The sequence below is a fragment of the Diospyros lotus genome, chromosome 1, assembly GCF_014633365.1.
Source record: "Diospyros lotus cultivar Yz01 chromosome 1, ASM1463336v1, whole genome shotgun sequence".
Classification (NCBI taxonomy): Eukaryota; Viridiplantae; Streptophyta; class Magnoliopsida; order Ericales; family Ebenaceae; genus Diospyros; species Diospyros lotus.
Genome location: NC_068338.1, coordinates 51,928,216 through 51,953,869, shown reverse-complemented (window position 1 = coordinate 51,953,869; position 25,654 = coordinate 51,928,216). Strand labels below are relative to the sequence as shown.

Below are 25,654 nucleotides of genomic sequence, written 5' to 3'. Positions count from 1 at the left end.
TAACACTAACACTTCGACTCATATGGCACTTAGAGCTATCAAATTTTCTCAATCCTAAAAGACGCAACTAGCGAACAGAAATGCAAGCTGCCAACAACAGTCCAACAGACAAATTCAGTATACTCGACTGGCTTCAGTCCAGCTTTTAACACAATTTGCAGCTTGATACGACATTTTTTTTTGTTTTCCTTTTAAATAGCACCAAATAGATTACACTTGTTAAAGAATGTTATCGGCTAATTAATTCCTTCCCTATCATTGTGGCATATGGCGTGACTTGACTTGGAGGGAGAACATAACCCGTCCCAAACATTAAACGCCTTTTAGCATAATAAGAACACTTGTTATTGCTCAACAATCAAGACAATGGTAAACCTGGGGGGCTTGTCATGTTGGCACGCTTGCATTCACACGTGCACATGCTTCTAGATTCTTTTACCACACGCTGTGATCTCCGGGTGTGAAGTTTGACGTTCATCAACTTCCCAGCTATCTGAAAAGCAAGTTGGATAATAGATTTTCATGTGTAAGATGCATAAAAGCACAATTCAACAACAATATACCTAATCTTCTTTTATCTCCCTATGTAGGGTTGGCTATATGACTTTTGGATTTTCATTCATTTCTAGTCATTGTCTTAATACTCGGCAAATCCTTGTATATTTTATCCAAAAAAAAAATAAAAAAATTCCTTCTTATTCTTTTAAGGTGCATAATTTTTTTTTCCTTGTAAAGAGTCACAAACCATACCCCTCAAAAATGGACAGCGGTCTGATGTGAGTATTCTCAACCAACAGAATTAGATTACCAATACGAATTTCAGTTCTATTTGCATTTTGATATGTGCAGAAAAAAAAATAACAATCATAATAATATTTAAAATAAACAACAAATCATAAGCCCAGTGATGGTTAAAACTTTAAACACACTTCTTCAACTCTTAAGTTTTAGAGCATAATAAATGAATGAATTCACATTAGGTAGATAGGAGGATAGAGAAACAAACCATTCGCCAACTCAGATCTTCTGGACCCAAAGGTTGAGCTGGATGAGAGTATAAAAAATGCCTTGAATACTGACACAAAAAAGGAGGAAAAGGTAGTAGCAGAATCAGTAACCTAGTTGTTTGCCTATTAGAAAAAGAGAAAATCTAGAATTTAACAGATCGTCAGTAGTCATGTAAAATAATGATAAGAACAACCCAACTGCAATCAGCTGAAACTGTGAGAATGGCTAGCTATACATTCCTTACCATTCACCAATAGTTAGATAAACCTGGCAGAAAATTGCAGGGTAGAAAAGATCAACTGCAAAGCCACAAACCTTAGCTAGACGCAATTGCATTTCTTTGATTTGGGAAGGACTAACACTTCTTAGAAATCTTAACAGCCAACCAGGCTGCACAGCATCACTAGAGGAAACAAACAGAGCTATCTGCATTTACAAGCAAACAAAAGTTGATTAGACTTGGATAAAATATGGGAACATAACCTAAATGCAACATAAAAATAATTCAGTGAAAGATAATAGTTAGCATTCTTAAAGCAATTAAACTAGACGCCCTAACCAAAGAAAACAAGAAAAGAATTTGTGCATACTACCAATACAAAGCTGCAACCCTGTTGTTATGTCCTCTTGCTCAAATCAAACTATGACAACTTTAAACTTGCCACAAAACCTCTTTTTAACCCCCAAAAAGAAAAGAATCTAAGGAAGTTTATGAGAGGTTTGTGACTTCATTTCGGTTGATAGACTTCAGTAGAAGCACCACTCAACAGCTAGAATAGTAGGTAGCATCTAAAACATAAATCTAGAACATGTAGATTGCTTCTGGTTACATGATATAAGAGAGCTATAAGCAAAGGAGAGAGCTAGAATAGTACCATTCAAGGCGTCACTAGAAGCACCACTCAACAGCTAGAATAGTAGTAGCATCTAAAACATAAATCTAGAACATGTAGATTGCTACTCCTTACATGATATAAGAGAGCAATAAGCAAAGGAGAGAGCACCGGAGCAATTAAAGCATGGCATCCTTTAAGATGTAGAAAAAATTGCATTATGCTCAACTTATTACTTTTTAGTATGTATACATATATGTAAATTAAGAATATAATTGACATTATTACATTTTAAAAAGAAATATCCGCAATTTACTACCTTTACAACTTGGAGCAGATATGCATATTTTAAAGAGAAATATCCGCAATTTGTATCTACAAAAGGTTATATCTCATAATTTTCCAAATCATCATGATCTGAAAAGATGCAATAAAATTAATATATTAACAGAGAAAACTTGGAGCAGATATACATACTTTACGATAATCAAGTATTCCTTCAAAAGGAAGCTCTAGTTCATCACTAACTATAACAGGTATACATCCACTAACAATAGCATCAAACAATCTTGCAGATGAAGGAGTGTCACCAGCTGGACTTAGGCAAAAGACGGACCTAATCACCAAAAAGAAAAAATCAACGGCCTCAATAAAGTATTCAGAGAACAAATGGTATGAAAAAGAATTCATTACACAATCCAGAATTTACTTGCGCATGCCATCCTGAGCAGCTTGCTTCCCTCCCTCTCCAGCTGTCCCCTCCTCTATTACTACACTCTCCACACCACTCAATTCAGCGACAAGTTTGGCACGTATCTTTCCTCCCTGAAAGTAAAGCAAATTAAGTCAAAGGAAATACAATGATGTAAGTACAGACACAAGGCAATCAGACGTCAAAACTATTTCAAAGTGTGATTAAAAGAAGCCAATATCCCAGGCAAGCACTGGATTACTTAGGCTGTTAATAATATTAAAAAACTCAAAAACAAAACAAATGTGATCTCAACTCCCAGTGCGTTCTATTGCCGTAAGTGCTCAAATTAGAGAATCGCACTTCATCCTCCAATACAATAAACAGAAAAGATAAATAACTGGATTTGTGGTTACATGTCAAACTGATATTTTTATGGTTACACTTTGCCACATAGCACAAACTTACATTTTCATCATCTTATTGCTTCACTTTTCATATCCCTCCATTTCAATGATAAGAGAATCAGCTAGATATCATAAAATCATGAGTTTGATCTTATTTGGACTACCAGACTGCTATGAAAGTATTCCTAAAGGAAACTTTATTGACTCCCAACCATAAGATAACCTCCAATTAGGGGGCAGTAAGGCTTAATAACACAGAAATGAAGCCTTGCAAATTTCTAAAAAAATATAATATTGCCTACAGAAATTACAATCAAAATTTTCTAACAAGGAAAATTGACACATGCACAAATTGACTGACAAGACTTCAAAAACTGTGACAAATTGATTTCAGTAATGCTAATAGCAATAATCACACATTGCAACCACTGTCCTTAATATGTGTCACTGTAACATGCATCTTCTATCACTATCTTTATATGACAAGTTAAACATGTATCTTCTCCTTTCCGTTCAACTGAGTATGGGCAATATGTTGGCCTAGAAAAATTACAGTTGCCGTCTATTTTGTTTGTTAAATCTGTTCTATTTAATGTACTCCTGCATCAAAAAAGAACACATGCTGTTCAATCTCCCAATAGCCATTCATCAGCCATCACAACTGATTTCGAGCATTTCATTACCATAACATTACCTGATTCTTGCTGCCATTTTAAGATATATCAAGAATTATCTTTAATTTCCAAAAGTTAGACTTCAAAAACTTAGAAAAAAATAAAAAAAGGTCTTTAATAAATCAAAATAGAGCTAATTCACTTAATAGTCTCTACCAATCTCTTACAGCATTTCTTTTAAGCCTCCCTCGAAAATATAGAAGTGTGCTTCTCTTTCCTTCAGTTTCTGCTAAGCATTTGAGATTGCACAACTCAACATTCGGGACATATGGAAGTATCAGGTCTTTCTCAAGGTAAACTTGCCCAGGCTTGTACCTAAAAATGTTTTTACTCTAATTAGTCATCAGCAGCCACAACAAATACTGGACATTATACATATTAATTGAAACATGAGTTAGATAAGAACCAGTTTCCTGTGGAGTCCATGTCCGGTAGTAGCCAAATTGCATTCTTCATATATCGCCGAACAGATTTGAAAGACCAGGGATGATGAACTGGAAGTATATGGTCTCTTCCTTCAGACCGTCTCCATGCAGGCTGATCTGTCACCCACTTCAAAGCTTCCTACATCAATGATTAAATGCATATAAAAGGAGCAAGTAAGCAAAATTGAATTATACGTTTGTTGTAAAACTTAATAACAGTCCCATAATCAGATAATTTAATACACTTTCTGGCTCACATGTTTCCCTCATTTCATATACCCAGAAAATGGTACACTCATTTCAGATCCAAAACATATAAAAGAAAAGCAGAAAACAGAAAAAAAAAAAAATCTTTTGTAAGTCTACAGTACATATATCTAAAAAATGTCGAAGGGGATGCATATTTAAGACACATGCTTTTTCAGCCAGCTGAATGGAAACATGAAATATTTTATTTAGAATTCCAGAAGGAAATATCAGAGAAAAAGAAGGCTAACCAAAATCTACAGCACAAGTATGTGGGACGTAAATTCTTCACTCTACCACACGTGGAGAATTGCAGAATGTCAGTAAGTCCAGGTATAGGTGAAATATTGATTCCTAAAAATGAAAAACCAAATTACGCAATATATCTTCAATTCATCTGGTGGCATTTCCTTTCTTTTCATCTGGATTGTGTTATCAGATATAGTGGAAATGGAAAGCTGATGAGATTCTCCGTCCAATATTTTAACCAATGAGGTTTTTGGTTAAAATTATATGTAGGGTTTAAAAGCACATAGATACCATTTAATTATTAGTTCTCAGAAAAAGTAATTTCCAACTCGCCAAGAAACAACATTGTCAATTTGTAGCCAGTGGTGAGGGATCATATGTGGGAGCAGTAAATGATCAATGCACAAACCCCTCATATAATGGTTCATTTGTACTCGAATAGAAAAGAAACAGCAATTACAAGAAAAATAGAAACAGTGCCAAGCAGCACCATGATTTTCCAAGTTGAGTTTAAGCTATGCCTTAGAGTAGAAAATAAAATATATGAGAAATATAATATTAATGAAATATTTTCTGGAGTTTGATGGAATTGCAAAAAAAGGAGAAAAAATAATTGCATAAATGCAAATTCTTTAATCAGAAATTCACTCACACCCTATAAAGTGCCTTGCATTTCTGTTTCTCCAACAAGAAGAAGCTGATGGTTGTGAAAAATGGAATGTAGAACAGGTCTGCCTCCTCCTGCTGATGAACTCTGACAACATTTTTCAAAAGCCTTTCAGATTCCGATGCAATCAAGTCAGCCCACAGCCAATAGTCAATAGAATGCTGCCATAGAAATGGTAAAATATTTTCATTTCAACTAGAAAGCCAATATTCCATGTTTAGCTAAGTATTGCAAAATTATTTCAGGTCAAAAATATGTTAGAAGAGGCATGTAAGATAAAACTATAACGTGCTTTTCAAGTAATTTCCAACGACAAATGAAAAGAGAAAGAAAAAAGAATGGAATTGCATGCTTTGCCAGAGACCCGCAGCTTGATGGTATGTTGCGGAAGGAGACAAGGAACTTACCAATTTGTAATTTGAAAAGTTCGACATTCAATTCAAACAAGCTCTAGATAATACACATTAAATAGATCTCTTTCCTCGCGACCCCAGTCAAAAAATTGAGATAAATTAATCAGTCAAATAGATTAAAATCATAAAAATAATTAAAAGCACGAGGAAATAGGAATTCCGATGTACAACAATCAGTAATACCACAATATAGTAAGAACACAACACTGCAAGGATTTTAATGTAATTCATAACAGAATCCACAGAAACTCAATCGATCAGCAATTAAGGAACTACTCTTCAGCAAATCAGCCGAACAAGTTCGGCATTTACCTGTTCGATCAAGCGGTGCACGGGGCTACCATTAGAGGTGAGGTTAGAGGTCTCCTTGTACGTATTCTGAAACAACCAAAGCAGATCGTATGTGAACTTCGACGGCATTTCGTAAACATAAACCTTAAGAGGCGAAGGTAAGTCTCCTGCATATAGCCTCTCCATCTCCGTCTTCCATATCCTATCATCCAACCTATTTACAGCCTCCAGGGTCACCGAATCAGCAGTATCATCCGGAACCGCTCCAGATCTTTGGCCATTTGACTTCGCAGCTAGGAATTCCTCGAGGGAGGCGACGAAGGAGTACTCGGCGTCGGGGTAAGGGATAGGGTTAGGGTTTATTCTGGAAGTATCGACTGGAAGTGGACGAGAAGGAGATGAGAAGATGGAGAAGATGTAAAATAGGAGAGAGAGGACTAACAGAGAGAAGACGAAAACGATAACCGGCGATCTGGACCGGGAATTGGGCGAGTGGCTGTATTTTCCGGCCATTTGCTGCGAGAGAATTGCCGCGGAAAGATCGATCTCTCTGCTTTTTACGCCTTCCTAAGAAGCTCAATGAGTATATAAACTGAAACAGCGAACCCCGAGGGGCCAGAACCATTTATTATTCAATCAGGAAATAATCTCATGTTTTAAGAGAAATATGGATAATAATTTAGCTAATTTTATTTGAATTTTTTCGATTTTGAGAATTAAGGCATAATTCAATTGCTTAATTAAACATTTAAGCTTAAAATAGTAAAATAATTAAAAAACATATAAAGAACTATGAATAAAATATTATTTTAATTATTTCACAAAAAAATAAAATTATAGTTTGATACAAAATACTTTGTAACGAAAATAATTTCATTTCTATATAGAGTGCTAATGTCCCGTTAACATCCACAAAATATATCCCGCCCTTAAATTTCACCTTAAATGCTTAATAATATCAACAGCCAAAAAAAATGTACAGTGCGACATATTCAAATCATCCAAATTTTTTCACAACTCATAAAAGAGAGAGAGAGAGAGAGAGAGAGAGAGAGAAGCAACGTGGGCTAGAGCCACATGAACTAGACAAGCAAAATTAACATGACAATATAATAAATATACCACACGAACATCAATCAGTATGAAGTTTCATAATACCCATTCTGTATAGAGCTCCTCCAGGCACGAGCAATTAATTATCTAAAGCCAAACTCCGGACACATCACTACTTACATAATGTGCATGAACAAAGGGGGGAAACCGCAAAAAAAAAAAGGTATGAAAGAGAAAAGGAATCAGTCCTCCTGTTTATGATGTTAACAAACAGACTTTCAAGCATCAAATTAAGAAGTTTCCAACACCTAAAAATAGTCTGGCAACAGAAGCATCTGAGGCTCGGTCCGACCAAATGGGTGCAGCAGCTTCTTCGAAAAGACAGAAAGCTCAAAATGAGATCAGGTCATCTTTAGGCGGTTGCTGCTTCTTTGGGTCCTGTTGTCCTGCTTCAGACGTGCCACCAGATTTTCTGCCGAAGATCATCTCATCAAGATCCTCCATCATTTCATCATTGTTACCTCCCTGAGCACCAGCTCGAGAGCCAGACGGTTTTCTGACAAGGGCATCTTCTTTCCCAACACGGGGGGAATCATCAGGCTCAACAGCGACTGGAATCATAGCAGGTTCTAATTCCTCTGAAACAACAGGAGGCTTATTCAGATCTTCATATTTGGATAGGACCTTTTGGATTTCATCATTCACATTCAAGGCCTCGAAAAGCAGGGCCTCGTCCCCGGCACTTTCGATGATTCTCTGCACAGCATACTGGGCATGACGACACTGGTCTGCTAGCGTTGTCGTCAACTCATCCTGCCAACACAATTCAGCACTTTCCTAATTAGAAGAAAATGTCAAACTCACTAGGAAATAAACCTAACTAGCAGAAAGAGAACCTTGAAACAGTTGACTGGACAAGAAAAGCTTATTCCTCATCTACTAAGTATGCAGATCCTTGAAAACATTTGGTCCAAAAGAACAGGTACTAGAAATGGTACTGGCACTGCTACAATTAACGGAGTACTACCAATAACTGATTGCAGTAGTCCCACACCAGGTGAATGCATGTACAATTAGATTGACTGAAGCTGCTCAAAATGTACCAGATTTATCAATATAGATAATCTACCTAAAAAAGACTCATGATTGACAGACATTCTGAAGGAAACTAAACCTCATCCTCAATCATAACACTTGTCTTATCCAAAGCTTTAGAAGGCAAAGTTGGGGAGCGCCTCGGGCAAGGTGAGACTGTCTCCTTAGGCAAACGGCTCAGTGGGTGAGGCATTGCACTGGGCACTTGAGATGCACTTTATATCCCCTGCCTAATAGGCATATGCCCAAAATTACTATTATTTTTTGGTATTCTTACCATCAATTATAGTTGCTAGACACTTTGACTTTGATTAGAAAAACTTATGGTAAAAAAAGAAAAAAGAAAAAGAAACTAACCAACGTTGAGGTCTAAGAGACACAAATGGATTGATTTAAATTTATTTTATTTAGCTAATATATTTATGAGCACCATTATTTACTAATTATTTAATCATCAACTTTTTTATGAATTACTTGGATGGAAGAGCTTTAGTGAGTCAATCTTATTTCTTATTTTGTACTAGCAAAAAAAAAATACTACGAGGGGTTCACATATTTAATAGGGTAAATTACCAAAAAATACCAAGCTTTAAAAAGTATCAAACTAATTCGGTAAGAAGGTTTCTGACATTATCAGATCTACACTAAACTTTAAAAGCCTTTTAGAAATTTAAAAGTACCAAACTAATTTGGAATGAAGGTTTCGGAGATGATCAGATCTACACTAAACTTTAAAAACCTTTAATTTCTAAAATGGGAAAAAGATTACCAAAACCCTAATTCCCCTTTGTAAAAGAAAAGGGGGAAAAGAGGGAGAAAGAAAAGGGAAAAATCAATACAGGGAGAAATGAGATTGAGAATTTAAATACATCAAAACCCATCTTCTCAATGTTGTCAAATCTTCCTGATCCATCAAAGTTGAAATTAATGATTAGATTCACAATCAAAAATATATATTTATAATTTTAAATATACAGGGATTTGCGCTAGGAATTTTGAAGTTTACCTTGTATCAATGACATAAATCAACAAAAAAAAAAGGGGGGGGATTTGATATCAATTGGTGATGAGCTTATATATATGTATATGTATATATGCATTCTATATATGTAAATGCATATATAAATAAGCTCTAACCTGTGAAACCTAATGATTTCCTCATTTTGCTTTCCCTTGCACTAATATAGCCACTGATAATTTGTGAGTGTGTGTGTTATAAGATAATGATTCCCCCCCGCCCCCCCCCCCCCCCCAAAAAAAAAAATAGGGGGTGAATTCTCATGGGGGTGAGGTGCAAGAATGAACATTTTGCACCAGCATGGGGTGCTGCGCCATCACACAGCACAGCACAGCACCCCATGCAGTTTGCAAAAGTCAATCCAGCACCTTGACATGCGAATTCAACTCCTATTTTTGAAATTGTATCACTGTCCATATATATCATAACATATATAAGGGTCCCAACCCTAAACTCACCTTTGATAATGAATCTGTGAGAAACTGACTACCACCTCCATTGTTATTGTTACAATCTATTTGATAAAGTTTTAAAGTTCAGTGTAAATCTGATAATTTTTTTAAAGTTTAGCATAGATTTTATAATCTCGAAAACTTTCTTAACTGATGGCAGCAGTTCTATAGATGTGTGTCAGTCCTATTTAACTGTGTTATGACAGTATTGTAGATTTGATATAGAATTGGAAGTTTACACGTAGAATTGATACTTTTAAAGTTAGGCATATAACTATAATTCTGTCATAATTTGATGCTTTTTTGGTAATTCACCCTATTTAATAAATGTATAAAAGTGGAAAAGGAGCACAGTAAGGCCAAATAACATAGCAAAAACATAACATGGTATAGTAATCACAACTTACCAAAAGACTAAGATTGTCTCAATTTTATTATACTACCTATAATAGGGTACCTTTTTTTGTCAATAATAGGGAAAATCTGAATGCTTAAATTCCTTAAATTCCTAATCTTAACAAAAATAAATCACCTAAACTAAATGTAAATTACTACAATGATCATCTCCACGAGTTCTATAATTTGAAGAAAATGCTTACAAATGACCTAATAAAAAAACAAAGGATAGAATGGTAACTAGAACTCAATCAAATGGAAGGGAAAGTCTGTGCCTCACTTTATATATGTACTAAACATATGGCACCATGCTTGCTTATCAAATAGTACATATTTATACATGGCACCTTGTGTCAGGAATTGATCATGCCAGAAAAAAATAAATCACTAAATTCCTAATTCTAGCAGAAATAAATCACCTAAAACTAAATGGAAATTTCTACAACAATTATCTCCATTAGATCTATAATTCGAAGACAATGCTTTATGTCCTGTAGAACCATATCCCTTATAACACTTGTTATGATAAATTGCTTTGTAGAAGTCCAATTCTAGACATATCGTTTTCTGAAATGATAGAAATGCCCCACCTCCACATGCATGGTTGTATTAGCAAAGGTGAAAACATCACAATCCTCAATGTAGATGGAGATATAAATCTAACTCCTTACTAGATATCGGTTCATAATTCTGATGTACTTCAACAGACTTTCTCACCATCTATGTCAAATTATTCAATTTAATGTACCTAAGTATTGGTACACATGAACAGCATGGTACAAATTACAGGACTGACAATAAAATCCATTGCATGATAAGAAAACCAGTTATTTGAAACCAAATAATTAGCCATATGATGGTTGTTAGAGATACATCCAAAGGGAGGAATTTGACTATAAGCCACAGAAGGAACAGTTGTTATTACATCTAATTAGCATTGACGAGAAATAAATCTTGATTAAAAAAAAAAAAACACTACCCAAACAAGAGTGTTTTCCTGAGGACAAGTTCTGGTAGTAACGATAGGGTTGCTCCTTAATGACTAAAAGGTTATGGCTTTAAGTTGTGGAGAGGAAAAAAAAAACAAAAACAAAAACTCTCTGCAAAGCAAGAGTGAGGTTGTGTATAAAAGCAACCCTCTTCTAACCCTCGCAACAAGGGGAGAGCCTTATGCACTAGGGCAGCCCTTGTAATTTGTTTGCTAGTGTTTTTCCTATGCTACATTCGTGGTTGAGCCCATTGTTAGCATGCTACAGTATAAAAATAAAAGGTAAAACTTAAACATATAATCATTCTTGGTTTACTTTTCCTTCAAATGTTCAAATCTAGTTCAGGCATGTTTGGCCGTGTGGCAAGAAACCAAAAGGTATGTTTTAAAAAAAATAAAAATAAAAGGTTTCTCGTGAGTTTTTTGTGGTGTTTACCAAAATTTAAAAAGAGCTTTTAGCCTTTTACTGACAATAAAAGCTATTTTTTTGCTCTTAAGAAAAAGTAGGAATTTTGGAATTTCAGTTGTGAAACAAAAGCAGAAGGAAAAAATAAAATTAATTTTAGACAATATTACCAGCAATCAACATTTAAAAATTATAAATATTACATTATCAAATAGTATTAATTGCATAAACATTTTTGTCAATATATTTTCTGGTATTTTTATTGTTAAGAACAAGAACACTTTTCAATCATTGGCCAAACACATATACTAGCTAATTGCTAAACTATTTTTCCTTGGAAGTGATTCTTACAAAAGCGTTCTTTCACAATAGCAGAAATTTTATAGCAATGCCAAATGTGCAGTTAAAATAACAATACTCAGCATATTTACACACCAGAACTATTAAAGGAGAAATAGCTGAGCGAAACAAATGTCAAGAGTGAAGCAACTACTCTTGTTGGATAGGCAGCAACAACTTAGCAAGCCTTAATCCCACTGAATGGGGTCAGCTACATAAATTTTAGCTTGCCAACCATTTCCCATTGTTATATCTTCTATAGGACCCTTATATCCCCTATTATACCTGAGAGTCTGACTAAATTTTTCTTGGTCTTCCTCAAGCTGCTCTAAGTTTATTATGGATATTCTCATTCCTAATTTTATCTCTTAATGTATGGCTGCATACCCATCTTAACATCTTCATCCCCGTTATGCTAATATTTTGCATGTCTTGGTACTTTACTGATCAACATTCTATACCATACAACAAAGATGGCCTGATAACCTTTTTCCTTTTAAACTAACATTCCATATAGTCAGTTTTGAATATGCTCAACTTAAAACCTCTAGATTCTAAAGTATTCCTCCACTTCTCGAACTTAGTATCATTCCTTCTTTTGTTTCATGATTCATCCACCAAGACAATGTCATCTACAGGCGATGTAAAATCTGTTGGACCAAACAGCATGAATTGTTGTGCACAGGCTATTAAAAATAAAAATTAATCACAATAGGAGGATAATTGCTCCTAACAATTAGCTACTACATGACTATTTTGACAAAGAAAAAGAAAAACTGCAGAAGGGAGCAGCATTGTACTCTTACACATGTAGTTTCGCCAAATAAATTCGGAAAAACTTTATTAGTTGTCTAATTTTCACCAGGAAAAAATGGGAACATGCATGTCAAATGATGACAAAGACCACATCTGCAGCTGGGAAAATTAGACAACTAAAAGGAACAACTCTGGAAAAAAAAAAAACATTGAAGCATCACTTGCTATTATGAATAAAATTGAAAAAGCTTTACACATGGCAGTTCCTGTGAAACATAAGGTAAAAAAATATAATACTGGCTACGCGTCCCAGAACTGCACCATTGAATGCCAATTCCTGAGAATCAAAGATCATGAGCCACACATGGATCTGACTGAAATTATGACTTGAATAAGTTCCCAACTATCTCTGTCAACGTCTCAGTGCTAACAAGGGTATTTTAGGATTCTGATGAGATAATCCTGAGGAAATTTGGAGAGAGAGAAAGAGAGATTTGATTGTTTCCATTCATGATCAGTGGCTAAGGCCATAGTACATATATATAGCCGTTTGGCTGTTGATCTTCTGGAATGTACACCAGGAGATGCTAGCTAATAACTGCCTAGGTACAACTCCTAGCCACTTAAAATTTTTTTTGGACTATTCTACCCTTAGGAATGTGACAATACCCTCCCCTTGATGACATTTCTCGTCCTCAAGAAATTACAATACCTCAGCGACTCGGGGAAACTGAGGTCAGGTAGGTACTCCCTCCCAAGTTGTGTGATCAGGGTGATGGTGGGTCCACTGCACCAGCACCTGTAATTGGAATAGAATTTTGATAGATCACCCCCTTGTCTAACACTGCAAGGGGTTCCTCCCTCTCTTCTAAGTATGCTTCCAAGGGAGTGAGGTCTGAACTTATGCGGTCCAGAGGCCCCACTGACTGCTTCAACAAGGAGACATGGAAGACGAGATGAATCCCTACTTCTTTGGGTAGTTGCAATCTGTAGGCTATCTTCTTCACCTTGGCTGCCACTGGGAAGGGAAGACAGTATTTCGGGCTCAGCTTGGTGGGAGGATGTCCAGCCAATAGCTGTTGCTGGAACCTCTTAACCTTCAAGTAGACCATGTCGCCCACCTTAAAGCTTCTCTCACTCCTTGTCTTGTCTACAAGTTGCTTCATCCTGTTCTAAGCCACAACCAATTCTCTCTTGATCACCTATAATGCTTCTTGCTTCATCCTGGTATCAAAGGGGGTTTGTACCCGAAGAGGGCTTCAAATGGGGATCTTTTTAAGGATCAGTGGTAATTAGAATTATACCACCACTAAGCAAAGAGCAGCCACCTATTCCAACTCTTCGGTATAGGGCAGCATAGGCACCAGAGATACGATTATAGGCATTGGTTGACTCTCTCGATCTATCCATCAGTTTCCGAATGGTAGGCCGTTGACATATGCAGCCCCACCCCAAGCTATTTGAACAATTCTTCAAAAAAGTTGCTGGTAAACACTTTATCCCTGTCCGATATAATTGATAGGGGCAACCCACATATCTTCACCACTGTATCCAATAGCAATTTAGCCACTTTCGAAGCCATAAATGGGTTAGCTATACTTAAAAAATGGTTGAACTTCGTCAATCTGTCCACTACCACCAGTATAATATTCTTTTCTTTGGATCTAGGCAAACCTTCCACAAAATCCATGGAAATTTGCTACCACACTAGCTCCGATATGTCTAGAGGTTGGAGCAAGCCCAGGTAAGGAACTCGATCATGTTTACTACGCTGGCAAGTGGAACATTCCAGCACAAACTCGGTCACATCCTTCTTCAATCTCAATCAGTGAAAGAGTTGTTGGACTTTGTTGTAAGTGACATTCATACCTAAATGTCCTCCAAAGGGAGAGTCATGTAAGGATTGTAGAATCCTCCGTTTGAGTTGAGCATCATCTCCTATAACCAGCCTCCCTTGGTATCTTAGCAGTCCATCTTTTAAGCTGTATCCTTTGTGATCCGTTGGTCGGGCAGCCATTGGGTCATAAGGTCCCTTGCCCAAGGGTTTGTTCATAGCTGTCTGACACTTCCTTTACCCAATCTGGCACCAAGGTTGAAACTACTTAGCATTCCCCTTCCTCCTCCCTTCCTAACAGTGCATCAGCAGCCCCTGTATTCTCCTTTCCTTTTTCGTATTGTATCATACAGTCCAATCCCAACAGCTTGGTCACTCCCTTTTTCTGTAACTGAGTGTGCAACTTCTGTTGCATTAAGAACTTGAGGCTCCCATAGTCCGTTTTTATCACGAATGGACTCCCTTCCAGATAATATCTCCACTTCTCCATTGCCATGAGTACTGTGATTAATTCTTTGTCGTAGATGATTAGCCCCAAGTGTTTTGGGGCCAAGGCTTGGCTGAGGAAGGCTATGGGTTTTCCCTCTTGCACTAGAACTGCGCCCACCCCTGACTCACAAGCGTCGGTCTCCAATGTAAAGGGTTTAGAGAAGTTAGGTAGAGCTAGGATTGGAGCCTATGTCATGGCCTCCTTGAGGGTGCAAAATGCTGTCTCTGTCCTGGAATTCCATTCAAACCCATTCTTCTTCAGCAACTCAGTAAGTGATTTGCTGATAATTCCATAATTCTTGATGAATTTTCTGTAGTACCTCGTCATTCCAAGAAATCCCCTTAATTCCTTCACCGTTTATGGTGTCGGCCATTCCACCATGGCTGCAATTTTTCTCGGATCAGTGCTAACTCCATTCCTCGTGATTATGTGACCCAAATATTCCACCTCTTCACAAACAATTGGCTAGATTTGAGAATTTGAAAGGCAGTTCGTAGCTCAAGTTTTGATCGAAATTAGGGTTGTATATGAGTATGTCATCAAAATAGACAAGGATGAATTTTTTGAGGTAAAGGCCAAAGATGTGATTCATCAAGGTTTGGAAAGTGGCGACTGCATTGGTTAGGCCAAAAGTCATAACCAAGAACTCGTATAAGCCTTGGTGGGTCCTGGCGGTTTAAGGAATATCTTTGGAGTTCATCCTAATTTGTTGGTATCCAAACTGTTACGGATAAAAAACCTTATCATTTAGAAGATAAGGAGTGGCGGTTAATGATGAGAAGATAAGGAAGCATGAAGCCTAAGAAGATAAATCAAGTTTAAGTTTCCATATTTTGTATAAATCTGTAAATTATAGATGATTATTGTTCCTACTTATTAGGTTGTTATCCGCTCCTAGTTTTTAGGAGATTTATTAGCATACTTCTTGTATATATGGGGTTTCATACTCATGGAATAAATATGAGAGACTTTCTATTCAATCCAAACTCTCTCAACATGGTATCAGAGCCTAGTACCTAGGGAATTCTGTTTAGGCCTTCATTGCCGATTTTTCCTGCTTAGTACCATTCCGGCCTGTTTTTCTTGTTCCGTTTCTTGAAGTGATCAAAGTTAGTTGCGACTTTCTTCTTCACCCAATATTCTCTCATCGATTTTTCCCTTCATCCGTTTGGTTCATCACCCGATAAGTAAGTCCAAGTTTTTTCTAAGATGTCTACCGCCTCCAACACCAATCCTACATCAGAAGCGGTTGAAACAAGCAGCCCGTCAGAAGCTCCATTCACTAGATCTATCAACTCAAGTAATGGAGTAGAACTACAAAATCTCCAAGCGACCTACCGGTTGAATGGGAGAAACTACCTAAAATGGTCCCAACTTATCCGAACCTTTCTCAAAGGTAAAGGTAAGATAAGTCATCTCTCAGGGACTGGCCCTAAAAAAGGAGATCCCATGTTTGCTGCATGGGATGAGGAGGACTCTTTAGTTATGTCTTGGCTTTGGAATTCGATGATGCTCGAGATAAGTGATACGGTGATGTTTCTAACAACCGCTAAGGATATTTGAAAGGCTGTTAACCTCACATATTCTAAAGTGAAGGATGCAGCACAAATATATGAAGTCCGAACTAATATTGCAACAACCAAACAAAGGGTAAGATCTGTTATTGAGTACTCTAATATGCTGCAAACTCTATGGCAAGAATTAGATCATTATCAATGTCTAAAGATGAAATGTAGTGAAGATGCAGCCTTACATAAAAAATTTGTGGAAAAGGAGAGAACCTATGACTTCTTGGCAGGTCTAAATATGGAGTTTGATGCAGTCAGGGTTCAAATACTTGGCAAAGAGGATATACCTTCCCTAAATGAGGTAATCTCTCTAATCCGGGCTGAAGAAGGGAGAACATGAGTAATGCTAGACACTGCTCCTATAGAAAAGTCAGCATTAATAGCATTGAGAGGTCCTAACCGGGGTCCTAAGGAGGAAAGGAAGTCTGCTGGAGATAAAACTTCCAGCGATAAAGATTCTCGAGACTCTTTATGGTGTACCTTTTACAAGAAATCAAGGTATACATACCATGGAGAGATGCTGGAAACTACATGAAAAACCATCTAAAGGAGGACAACTTGGGGTCCAAAATCAAGCCTATATAGCCAGCAATCAATAGCAACAGATAGAGCACAAGCAAGGGGAACAAAAGGAGCAGGCAGATGGCTTGACTTCAACCGGGCAGAAATCGAAAAGCTAAGAAACTTTCTAGACTCTCTTGAAAAGAAAGAAAAAGGTACCTGTTCTCTTGTACTTACAGGTATGTCCTCCAATTCTCTTACCCCACATGCTTCGGAAATGACCCAATCTAATTCTTGGATTCTTGATTCCGGGGCAACAGATCACATGACCCCTTTATCCCATTGTTTCACTACCTATAGTCCTTGTTCAAGCTCAAAAAAGATAACACTGGCATATGGCTCTTTGATCACTGTTGCTAGCCAAGGAAATATTATCCTTAATAACCATCTAACTCTCAAAGATGTTCTCCATGTCCCTAAACTCTTCACCAACCTCATCTGCATTCAAAAGCTTACCCTAGATAACAATTGCAGTGTTAATTTTTCTTCTACTTGCTGTGAAATTCAGGAACAGGGGTTGAAGAAGAGGATTGGGCTTGCTAAAGCTAAGGCTGGCCTATACTACTTTGATGGATCAAATGGGGAAGAAAACAAGGACAAGGTGAATCTTGTGTCTTGTTTGGTGCAATCTAATAAGGACCAGATCTGGTTACATCACCATCGTCTTGGTCATCTTTCGTTTTCTACTCTTAGAATTATGTTTCCAGCTTTGTTTAGGAGTTGTGATATTCAATACTTTCATTGCCCTATTTGTGAATTTGCTAAACATAAAAGGGTGTCTTACCCTTCATCCAATAAAAGAACCTCTAGTCCATTCTCTCTTCTCCATAGTGATGTTTGGGACCTTGCAACTGTTTCCAATCTTTCTGGAGCAAGGTGATTCATAATATTTGTGAATGATTGCACTAGAGTAATGTGGTTGTTTCTTATGAAAAACAAATCTGAAGTAAGCATTATTTTTCCTAACTTCTATAACATGATTAGTACTCAATTTGGAGTGCCAATCAAGAGGCTAAGGACTGATAATGCCAAATATTTTTTCAATCAATTCCTCGCACATTTTTTCCAACAAAAAGAATTATTCATGAATCATCTTGTCCATATACACCCCAACAAAATGGGGTGGCTGAGAAGAAAAATGGGCATCTATTAGCTGTGACCAGGGCACTACTTTTCCACCATAATGTTTCAAAAAATTATTGGGGAGAGGCTGTCCTAACAGCCACTACCCTTATTAATAGACTGTCATCTCAAACTCTTGAATCCTATAGCCCTCTCCAACTCTTAAGCAGTCATTTTCCTAATTTACATATATCTAGTTGCTGGAAACCAAAAAAATTTGGGTGTGTATCATTTGTGCATGTTCACAACTCTAATAGAGGCAAATTAGATCCCCGCGCTCTGAAATGCATTTTTATTGGATATTTCTCCAGCCAAAAGGGCTATAAGTGTTACCACTCTCCTTCCAAAAGATTCTTTGTCTCGGCTGATGTTACTTTTGTGGAAAATTCTCCCTATTTTGATCACTCTCAAGACAGTAAAAAAGTTGCCGAGGAAAATTCAGTCATGTCTCTACCTGATTTAGATCCCTCACCTCAAACTACCTCTTCACCAGATCCGGTTACTACAGAAAATACACCAGACAAGACTCTAGAGGAAACCTCACCAAGTACTCCTCCCCTACAGGTCTACTCAAGGCGACAGAAGCTGGCTACTAGCCCAGTGCAGATCCCATAATCTACTTCCTCCTTTGAACCTGTTAACAACAATGACACCAGCAACTCTCTTGTGACACCAGCAGGTAGTAATTCTATTGACTCCACTGCATCTATAACTGAATATCACACACCTCAAAATGCTCCTACCTTTTCCTCCAGTGATCTGGAATGGCCTATAGCCCTCAGAAAAGGCACCAGGACCTGCACTCAGCATCCTTTACACCTGGTCCTATCCTACTCTAAACTGTCTACCCAACACAAAACCTTCCTAACCAGCCTACATACCATTCCAATTCCTCACCATTTCTCCAAAGCAATAAGGGATGAGAATTGGAGGACTGCCATGGAAGTCGAGATGGCAGCCCTTGAAAAAAACAACACTTGGGAACTCGTTCAATTACCCAAAGGAAAACAACCGGTAGGATGCAAATGGGTGTATACAATCAAATACAAATTCGATGGGAACCTAAACCGGTATAAGGCAAGGCTATTAGCAAAGGGATACACTCAAGTATATGGCATTGACTATCTAAACACCTTTGCCTCAATTGCAAAGCTAAATACAGTAAGAGTTCTTCTATCTCTAGCTGCTAACCTAGGCTGGCCATTGATGCAATATGATGTAAAAAATGACTTCTTGCATGGAGACCTAGAGGAGGAAGTTTACATGGACTTACCACTGGGCTATACTATAGATACTCACAGGCAGGTAGTGTGCAAACTAAAAAAAACATTATATGGCCTTAAACAGTCTCCTAGGGCCTAGTTTGGCCGGTTTACCCATATGATGCTTACCTTAGGGTATAAACAAAGTCAAGGAGACCATACCCTCTTCATCCATCACTCGGCCATAGGGGGAGTAATAGTCCTATTGGTATATGTGGATGATATTGTTGTGACCGGAAATGATGAAGAAGGTATGATTAGATTAAAGGAATGCCTAATTAAAGAGTTTGAAATTAAAGACTTGAGAAGGTTGAAATACTTCTTGGGGATAGAAGTTGCACACTCAAAAGAAGCCATCTTTATTTCTCAACAAAAGTATATTGTGGACTTGCTAAAAGAAACCAGGCTGCTAGGTTGCAAGACTGCTACTACTCCAATTGAATTTAACCACAAATTGGGGGAGGTTCCAGAAGATAAAGAGGTGAATAAAGAATCCTACCAAAGAGGTGAATAAAGAATCCTACCAAAGGCTAGTAGGGAAACTAATTTATCTAGCTCACACCCGGCCAGATATTGCATATGCAGTGGGGTGGTCAGTCAATTTATGCACTGTCCGAAAGAAACTCACCTTAGAGCAGTTTTTAGAATACTTCATTACTTGAAAGGGACACCAGGGAAAGACATTATGTTCAAAAGGGGACAGAGTATAATACTTGAAGCCTATACTGATGCAAATTATGCAGGGTCAGTGGTGAACAGAAGATCTACATCCAACTATTGTACCTTTCTAGGGGATAATCTTGTAACTTGGAGAAGCAAAAAACAAAGTGTGGTAGCCCGGTCAAGTGCCGAGGCAGAGTTCAGATCCATGGCGTTAGGGGTATGTGAGTTACTTTGGTTAAAAATCTTGTTAGATGATTTGAAGATCACTTTGGTGGAACCTATGAGACTATATTGTGACAACAAATTAGCAATCAGTATTGCTCACAATCCAGTACAACATGATAGAACCAAACATGTTGAGGTGGACCAACACTTTATTAAAGAGAAATTGGACAGTGGTCTAATATGTACTCCATATATATCATCTTATGAACAACTTACAGATATTCTCACTAAAGGGTTGCCTACAGTTGTGCATCAAAAGTTGACTAGCAAGCTTGGAATGGATGACATCCATTCTCAATCTTGAGGGGGAGTGTTACGGATAAAGAACCTTATCATTTAGAAGATAAGGAGTGGCGGTTAATGATGAGAAGATAAGGAAGCATGAAGCCTAAGAAGATAAATCAAGTTTAAGTTTTCATATTTTGTATAAATCTGTAAATTATAGATGATTATTGTTCTTACTTATTAGGTTGTTATCCACTCCTAGTTTTTAGGAGATTTATGAGCATACTTCTTGTATATATAGGGTTTCATACTCATGGAATAAATATGAGAGAATTCCTATTCAATCCAAACTCTCTCAACACAAACCTTAAATCCAACTTTGAAAATATGGTGGCCCCAGATAATTCATCAAAGAGGTCCTCCATGACAAGGATGGGGAATTTGTTTTGAAGGGATGAGAGTTTAGTTGGCGATAATGTATACAAAATCTCCATGATCCATCATTCTTTTTTTACAAGAAGAACAAGGGAGACAAATGGGCTCTAGCTCAGTTGATTTGGACAACATGTCTTTCACCAACCTTTCGATCTTTGTTTATTGAAAAGGAGAATACCAGTAGGATCTAACATTAATGGGTTCAGTATTGGGTCATAAATGGATGGTGTGTTCTAAGAATTGGTTTGGGGGTAAGGTAGATGGCTCAAAAAACAAATCCTCAAATTCAGTCAATAAAGAGTGTAAAGAGTCATAAGATTGTACCTCTCTTGAAGGGGTCATTGTAGCATCCAAGCTGAACCAAGAATGATCAACTGCTGCCTTCAATCGGTATCCCCTTGTTCCTCCTCCAACTCAATTGCATACAAGGAGTGCAATTGAGCTATGGCAGGCCCCCCATGCTTTGAACAGTTTTTTTAAGTTGCTACCAGATATCACTTTACACTCCCCTTCCTCTAAACACCCGGTTAACGTTAATCTATTGCCTTCCCTTTCAACAGTCACTTTTAATGTATTAAAATCAAATATCAATGGACTCACCATCCTCATCCAATCAAAGCCTAACCCGATATGGCAGCCTCCCAAACGCAAAATTCTTAAATCAGTGGTGAACTCATGCCCCTGCATCCTCCATATGAAGTTTTTGCACCTATACTTATTGATCATTTTGCTACCGTTTGCAAATGTAACAGCTAGGGGAAAGGTGGCCTGCAAGGGGCATCGCAACTCTTTGGTCGTGTACTCATCCAGGAAGCTATGTGTGCTTCCACTGCCAATGAGGACTACCACTCCCTTCTTCCCCACCATCCCCCTGATTTAGATTATTTTCTCTGATAGGCAACCTTCTAGGGCGTGTAAGGATATTTGTCCTCCTTGCTCTTCGTCGGCTCCATCTCCCGCCCTTTCTTTCTCCTTGGTTTCTTCTCCTTCTTCCTCTTGCCCTTCCATCTGCATTAGATGTTTGCTACATTGATGTTCGGGTGCATATTTCTCCTTGCATCTAAAGCACAGCCCCATTTAGCGCTTTTGCTCCATTGTGAGGGGCTTCAAAAGAGCATGACTGAGGGGTGCTCGAGGTGCATAGGTCCCCTTTGTGATTGGTAAGTTGCTGCCTTGAAATTTCCTCCTGCACTGTCTCGCCAATTACTTCCCATGTATCCCTTTGACGTTATCTTGTGCTTCTTAACAAACGCTTCCAAAGATAATTCATGCAAACGGGCATTCTCAGCCACCTGTCTTGTAGAAGTAGGTTGCAGCATTTTAACCATCGGTCGTGGTTCATCACTCAATCCACTGATGAAGCTAGACACGAAATAATGCTAATCCAACATCGGGTGAGCTAGTCGTATTATTGACTTAAGCTCCTCAAACCTTACTAGATACTCTTCCATTGTTCCTTCCTGCTTCAGTTTGTTAGATTCTTCCACAACATCAGTTAGATTTCGTTCCCCGAAACAAGTGCAAAATTCCTCTACGAATTCAAACCACCTCCATTCCATTCTTTGTTCGCTCCACCCTTGAAACCATGAGTTTGCCACATCATTCTAATAGGCAGTTGCCATGTTTACCTTGTTCCCTTCTGCTATTCGGTAGTGGTAAAAAAAACGTTCATTATCTGATCCACCACTGGGGTTTATCCCCTTCAAACATCAGAATTTCAAGTCTTGACATAGGAGGATTATTCTGGTTCACTAAGGATCCTCAAAGGGAGCCTTCAACAACATACTCCGTTGGTTAATCCACTTCTGGCCGACCTCTTAGTCCAGTGAAGATGGGTGATGTCGTGATTTGTGGAGGGAAATCTACTGGCAGACTTGTGTTAGGCTGATGGCGAGGGCAGCAGTCAGCTGCTGGCTCAACCCCGAGAATTATTCTCAAAGGTTCCTCTCCATCATCGACACATCTGCTCGGATGTGGCTAACTTCTTCCTAGGTGTGTCGGATTCTTGCCTCGACCATATCTAGCCTCTCGTCTACTTGCTCATAGTTCTGTCAAAGGCCCAATTCCAAAGCATCCAACCTCGACTCAAACTGTTTCATCCGTGTGCCTTCTGCCATCCTCCTCTCGGTTGTTCATTGTGTCTCCTCCTTCGTTGGTTGGAACCACTCGGCCAAGGTGTCTGATCCTATACTTTCGGTTCTACCCTCCTTTGTGGCGGAATCCTACCCAACTCGATCAGTCGATACTTCTGATTGGGTGGTGTCCAATTCATTCGCCCGGAATTCTGTCTTAGGCCAATGACTTCTTTGCATTGATACCAATTGTCAGCGTCTCAGAGCTAACAAGGGTATTTTAGGATTCTGATGAGAGAATCCTAAGGAAATTTGGAGAGAGAAATCAGATTTTTTCCATTCATGATTAGTGGCTAAGGCCACAGTACATATATATAACTGTTTAGCTGCTGATATTCTGGAATGTACACCAGGAAATGCTAGCTAATAACTGCCTAGGTACAACTCCTAGCAGGTCACAAAATTTTTTGGACTATTCTATCCTTAGGAATGTGACACTCTATTCAATTGATTCTTTTAGACCATAGATAAATCAAGAACAAGATGCAAAAACACTATCAAAGACCAAGACCTCTGTGTAAACCCTTAAGGGTCACCCAAGTACCAGACCATTGTTGTCACCTGAACTAAACTAGTTGAAATTATGCCTGCAACCTTAATCCCAATCCATTCAAAGATTCAATGCTATAACACATCAACTACATTAACTAAGCAATTGTGATGTTAGTTGGTAAATAATGAAATGTGCATATTAGAAACAAAAACAACCAAATTGCTTTTCTATAAGAGCCCAATACGCAAGATCATGTTGGACATGAGCTTTAATAAAAGCATATAACACCTAAAGCAATAAAGATAAATTACCTTTAAAGCATCTTGTTGGGGTGACGAGGACAAAACTGTTGTAAGAAGATCAATACTGTTACGAGCCACCTCAAATGCTTCCTTTGTTTGCTCAGCCGAAAAAGTTTGGATAGGAATTTCACGATAAGTTTGTTGGGGAACACTAGCATTGGATTCTGAAGCTGAGACTGAACGAGGAGGAGTAAATATAGGAACCAAACTCTCATTATCACGGCCAGGAAACCTTATGCCCCTTGATCTCAAACTCTAGAAAAAAAATGTCACAAGTAATAATGTTAAACTTAACACATTTTGAACAACTACAAGAAAAACTCAGCAACCAAATGGTAGTTCATCAAAAGATAAATCAATTTTGTTCCTTAATTTCATTAAATCTTTTTCCTCCATTTAAATTTAGTAAATATGAACTATTTTCTTCAACACATTCAATCATATGGGGCATAATAAGAACTGATTATAGATATGCAGCTAGTAGAGTTATTTCATAACATAATCTAGAATTTGGGGATACCTTGTATGTCTCCTCATAAACAGGCAAATAGCGGAGCTCAGTAGAAGATTCCCCCCAAGCTTCAATCATCGTCAGAGCCTTGTTCCGGTTGTTAACAACAGTCTGAGGATCATCAATCAACTTCACCATCTCGTCAAGCACCCTCTCAGCTGCTACCTCCGAGAATGCCTTCTCACAATTCTTAACAACAGTTTCAAGCAACATCAGAGACAAGAACTGAATTCTAGGGCTCTTTAACACGATCCGTTTCTTTATCCCACGGATCAGTTCAACGCTGTTGATCTTATCATGATTGATCAGGTCACAAATTTCAAGATTGGTGGCCCAATCAGGCTCGTCCAGTGTTTCAGCTGTCGCTTCCTCAACAATCTTATCAGCCTGATTTGGCCCTTGGAATAGCTCCTTCATCTTGTCGCTCATTGAGCTGACACCAGCAGTCACCTTCCGACCAACCTCGGCTCCACCTATTCTCAAGCGCTCACCGAACGCACTAACTTTCTCCATCAGATTGTCACTCATCTTTGAAACCCTGGTGTGTGTGTGTGTGTGTATAACTCTAGCCGTCAGTCCAAACTCTTACAGACTTCCCAAACCCCAATAACTAATCTTCAACCAGAAAGACCGCACAAAACCCTACAAAACAATCAAAAGAGCAAACCCTAACTCAAACATTATAGCAGATCAATAAAACTCATCGCACAGTCGGAGCTACCACAGAACAAACATTATAGCAGATCATTAAAACTCATCGCACAGACGGAGCTATCACAGAACAAATTCATCTACAACTGCAGAACAATACGAAAATCAATATAAAGCCGGATAAATAGAACAAACTGATCTATAAACCATCGAATGCATAATTAAATTCAAAACCTCTCGAAATTGAGATGCCGACTACAAGTCAACACATACAAATTGGGCGATGCATACGCCAATATTTCCACAAGTGGGGAAGTAAACGATCCGATCAATAAAAAATCTACCGATAATTATCAAAATTTTTGCAGTTGAGATCGAAAAGCGTGGATCAGGTAGGGCACCTTGGAGTAGAAGAAGGTGTAAAGGGCTTTGAGGTCGGCCGTCCGGTCGGTGCTTACGCCCTCAGCCACAGGAGGACAGGAACCTTCCGCTGTTCCTCGATTTCTAAGTCTCGTACAGCACAGAGTGTTTCTAGTCCTCGTATATATATCTGCGCAAACTCTCTGTTTTTTTTCAACTTCGAACTAGGAGTCTTATTATATTAAATGTTTAATATATTCATTAATTTTAATAATCATACAAATTATTATTAATTTTAATAATCATAAAGTTAATTGTTTTAATTAAAAATATTTTAAAAATAAATAAAATTTGACCGAATAGATTTAATAAAATAAATAGATTAATGTTTAATAGAATAGATGAAGTTGCCC

At 37.9% G+C, this 25,654-nt stretch overlaps 2 protein-coding genes across 4 annotated transcripts; both read right to left on the bottom strand.

The window, feature by feature from the left end:
* Positions 1–29: 29 nt before the first annotated feature.
* On the bottom strand, positions 30–6,495 carry LOC127805895 (probable arabinosyltransferase ARAD1). The gene is made up of 9 exons (XM_052342728.1): positions 5,926–6,495; positions 5,188–5,361; positions 4,020–4,177; positions 3,781–3,928; positions 2,551–2,666; positions 2,319–2,457; positions 1,324–1,434; positions 1,007–1,075; positions 30–493 (listed from the first exon to the last, which is right to left on the bottom strand). The coding sequence occupies exons 1-9, from the start codon at positions 6,415–6,417 to the stop codon at positions 359–361; spliced, it is 1,542 nt and encodes a 513-aa protein (XP_052198688.1). The 5' UTR covers positions 6,418–6,495; the 3' UTR covers positions 30–358.
* A 492-nt stretch (positions 6,496–6,987) lies between these two features.
* Positions 6,988–25,448, bottom strand: LOC127805967 (TOM1-like protein 1). Of its 3 annotated transcripts, none has more exons than XM_052342838.1 (4): positions 25,283–25,448; positions 24,240–24,872; positions 23,729–23,974; positions 6,988–7,770 (listed from the first exon to the last, which is right to left on the bottom strand). In XM_052342838.1, the coding sequence occupies exons 2-4, from the start codon at positions 24,756–24,758 to the stop codon at positions 7,348–7,350; spliced, it is 1,188 nt and encodes a 395-aa protein (XP_052198798.1). In that variant the 5' UTR covers positions 24,759–24,872; positions 25,283–25,448; the 3' UTR covers positions 6,988–7,347. The 3 variants fall into 3 exon arrangements, with proteins under 3 accessions (XP_052198798.1, XP_052198813.1, XP_052198805.1); XM_052342853.1 differs by having other exon boundaries at positions 24,240–24,768; positions 25,283–25,436; XM_052342845.1 differs by lacking the exon at positions 25,283–25,448 and adding an exon at positions 25,116–25,242.
* Between the last annotated feature and the right edge of the window lie 206 nt (positions 25,449–25,654).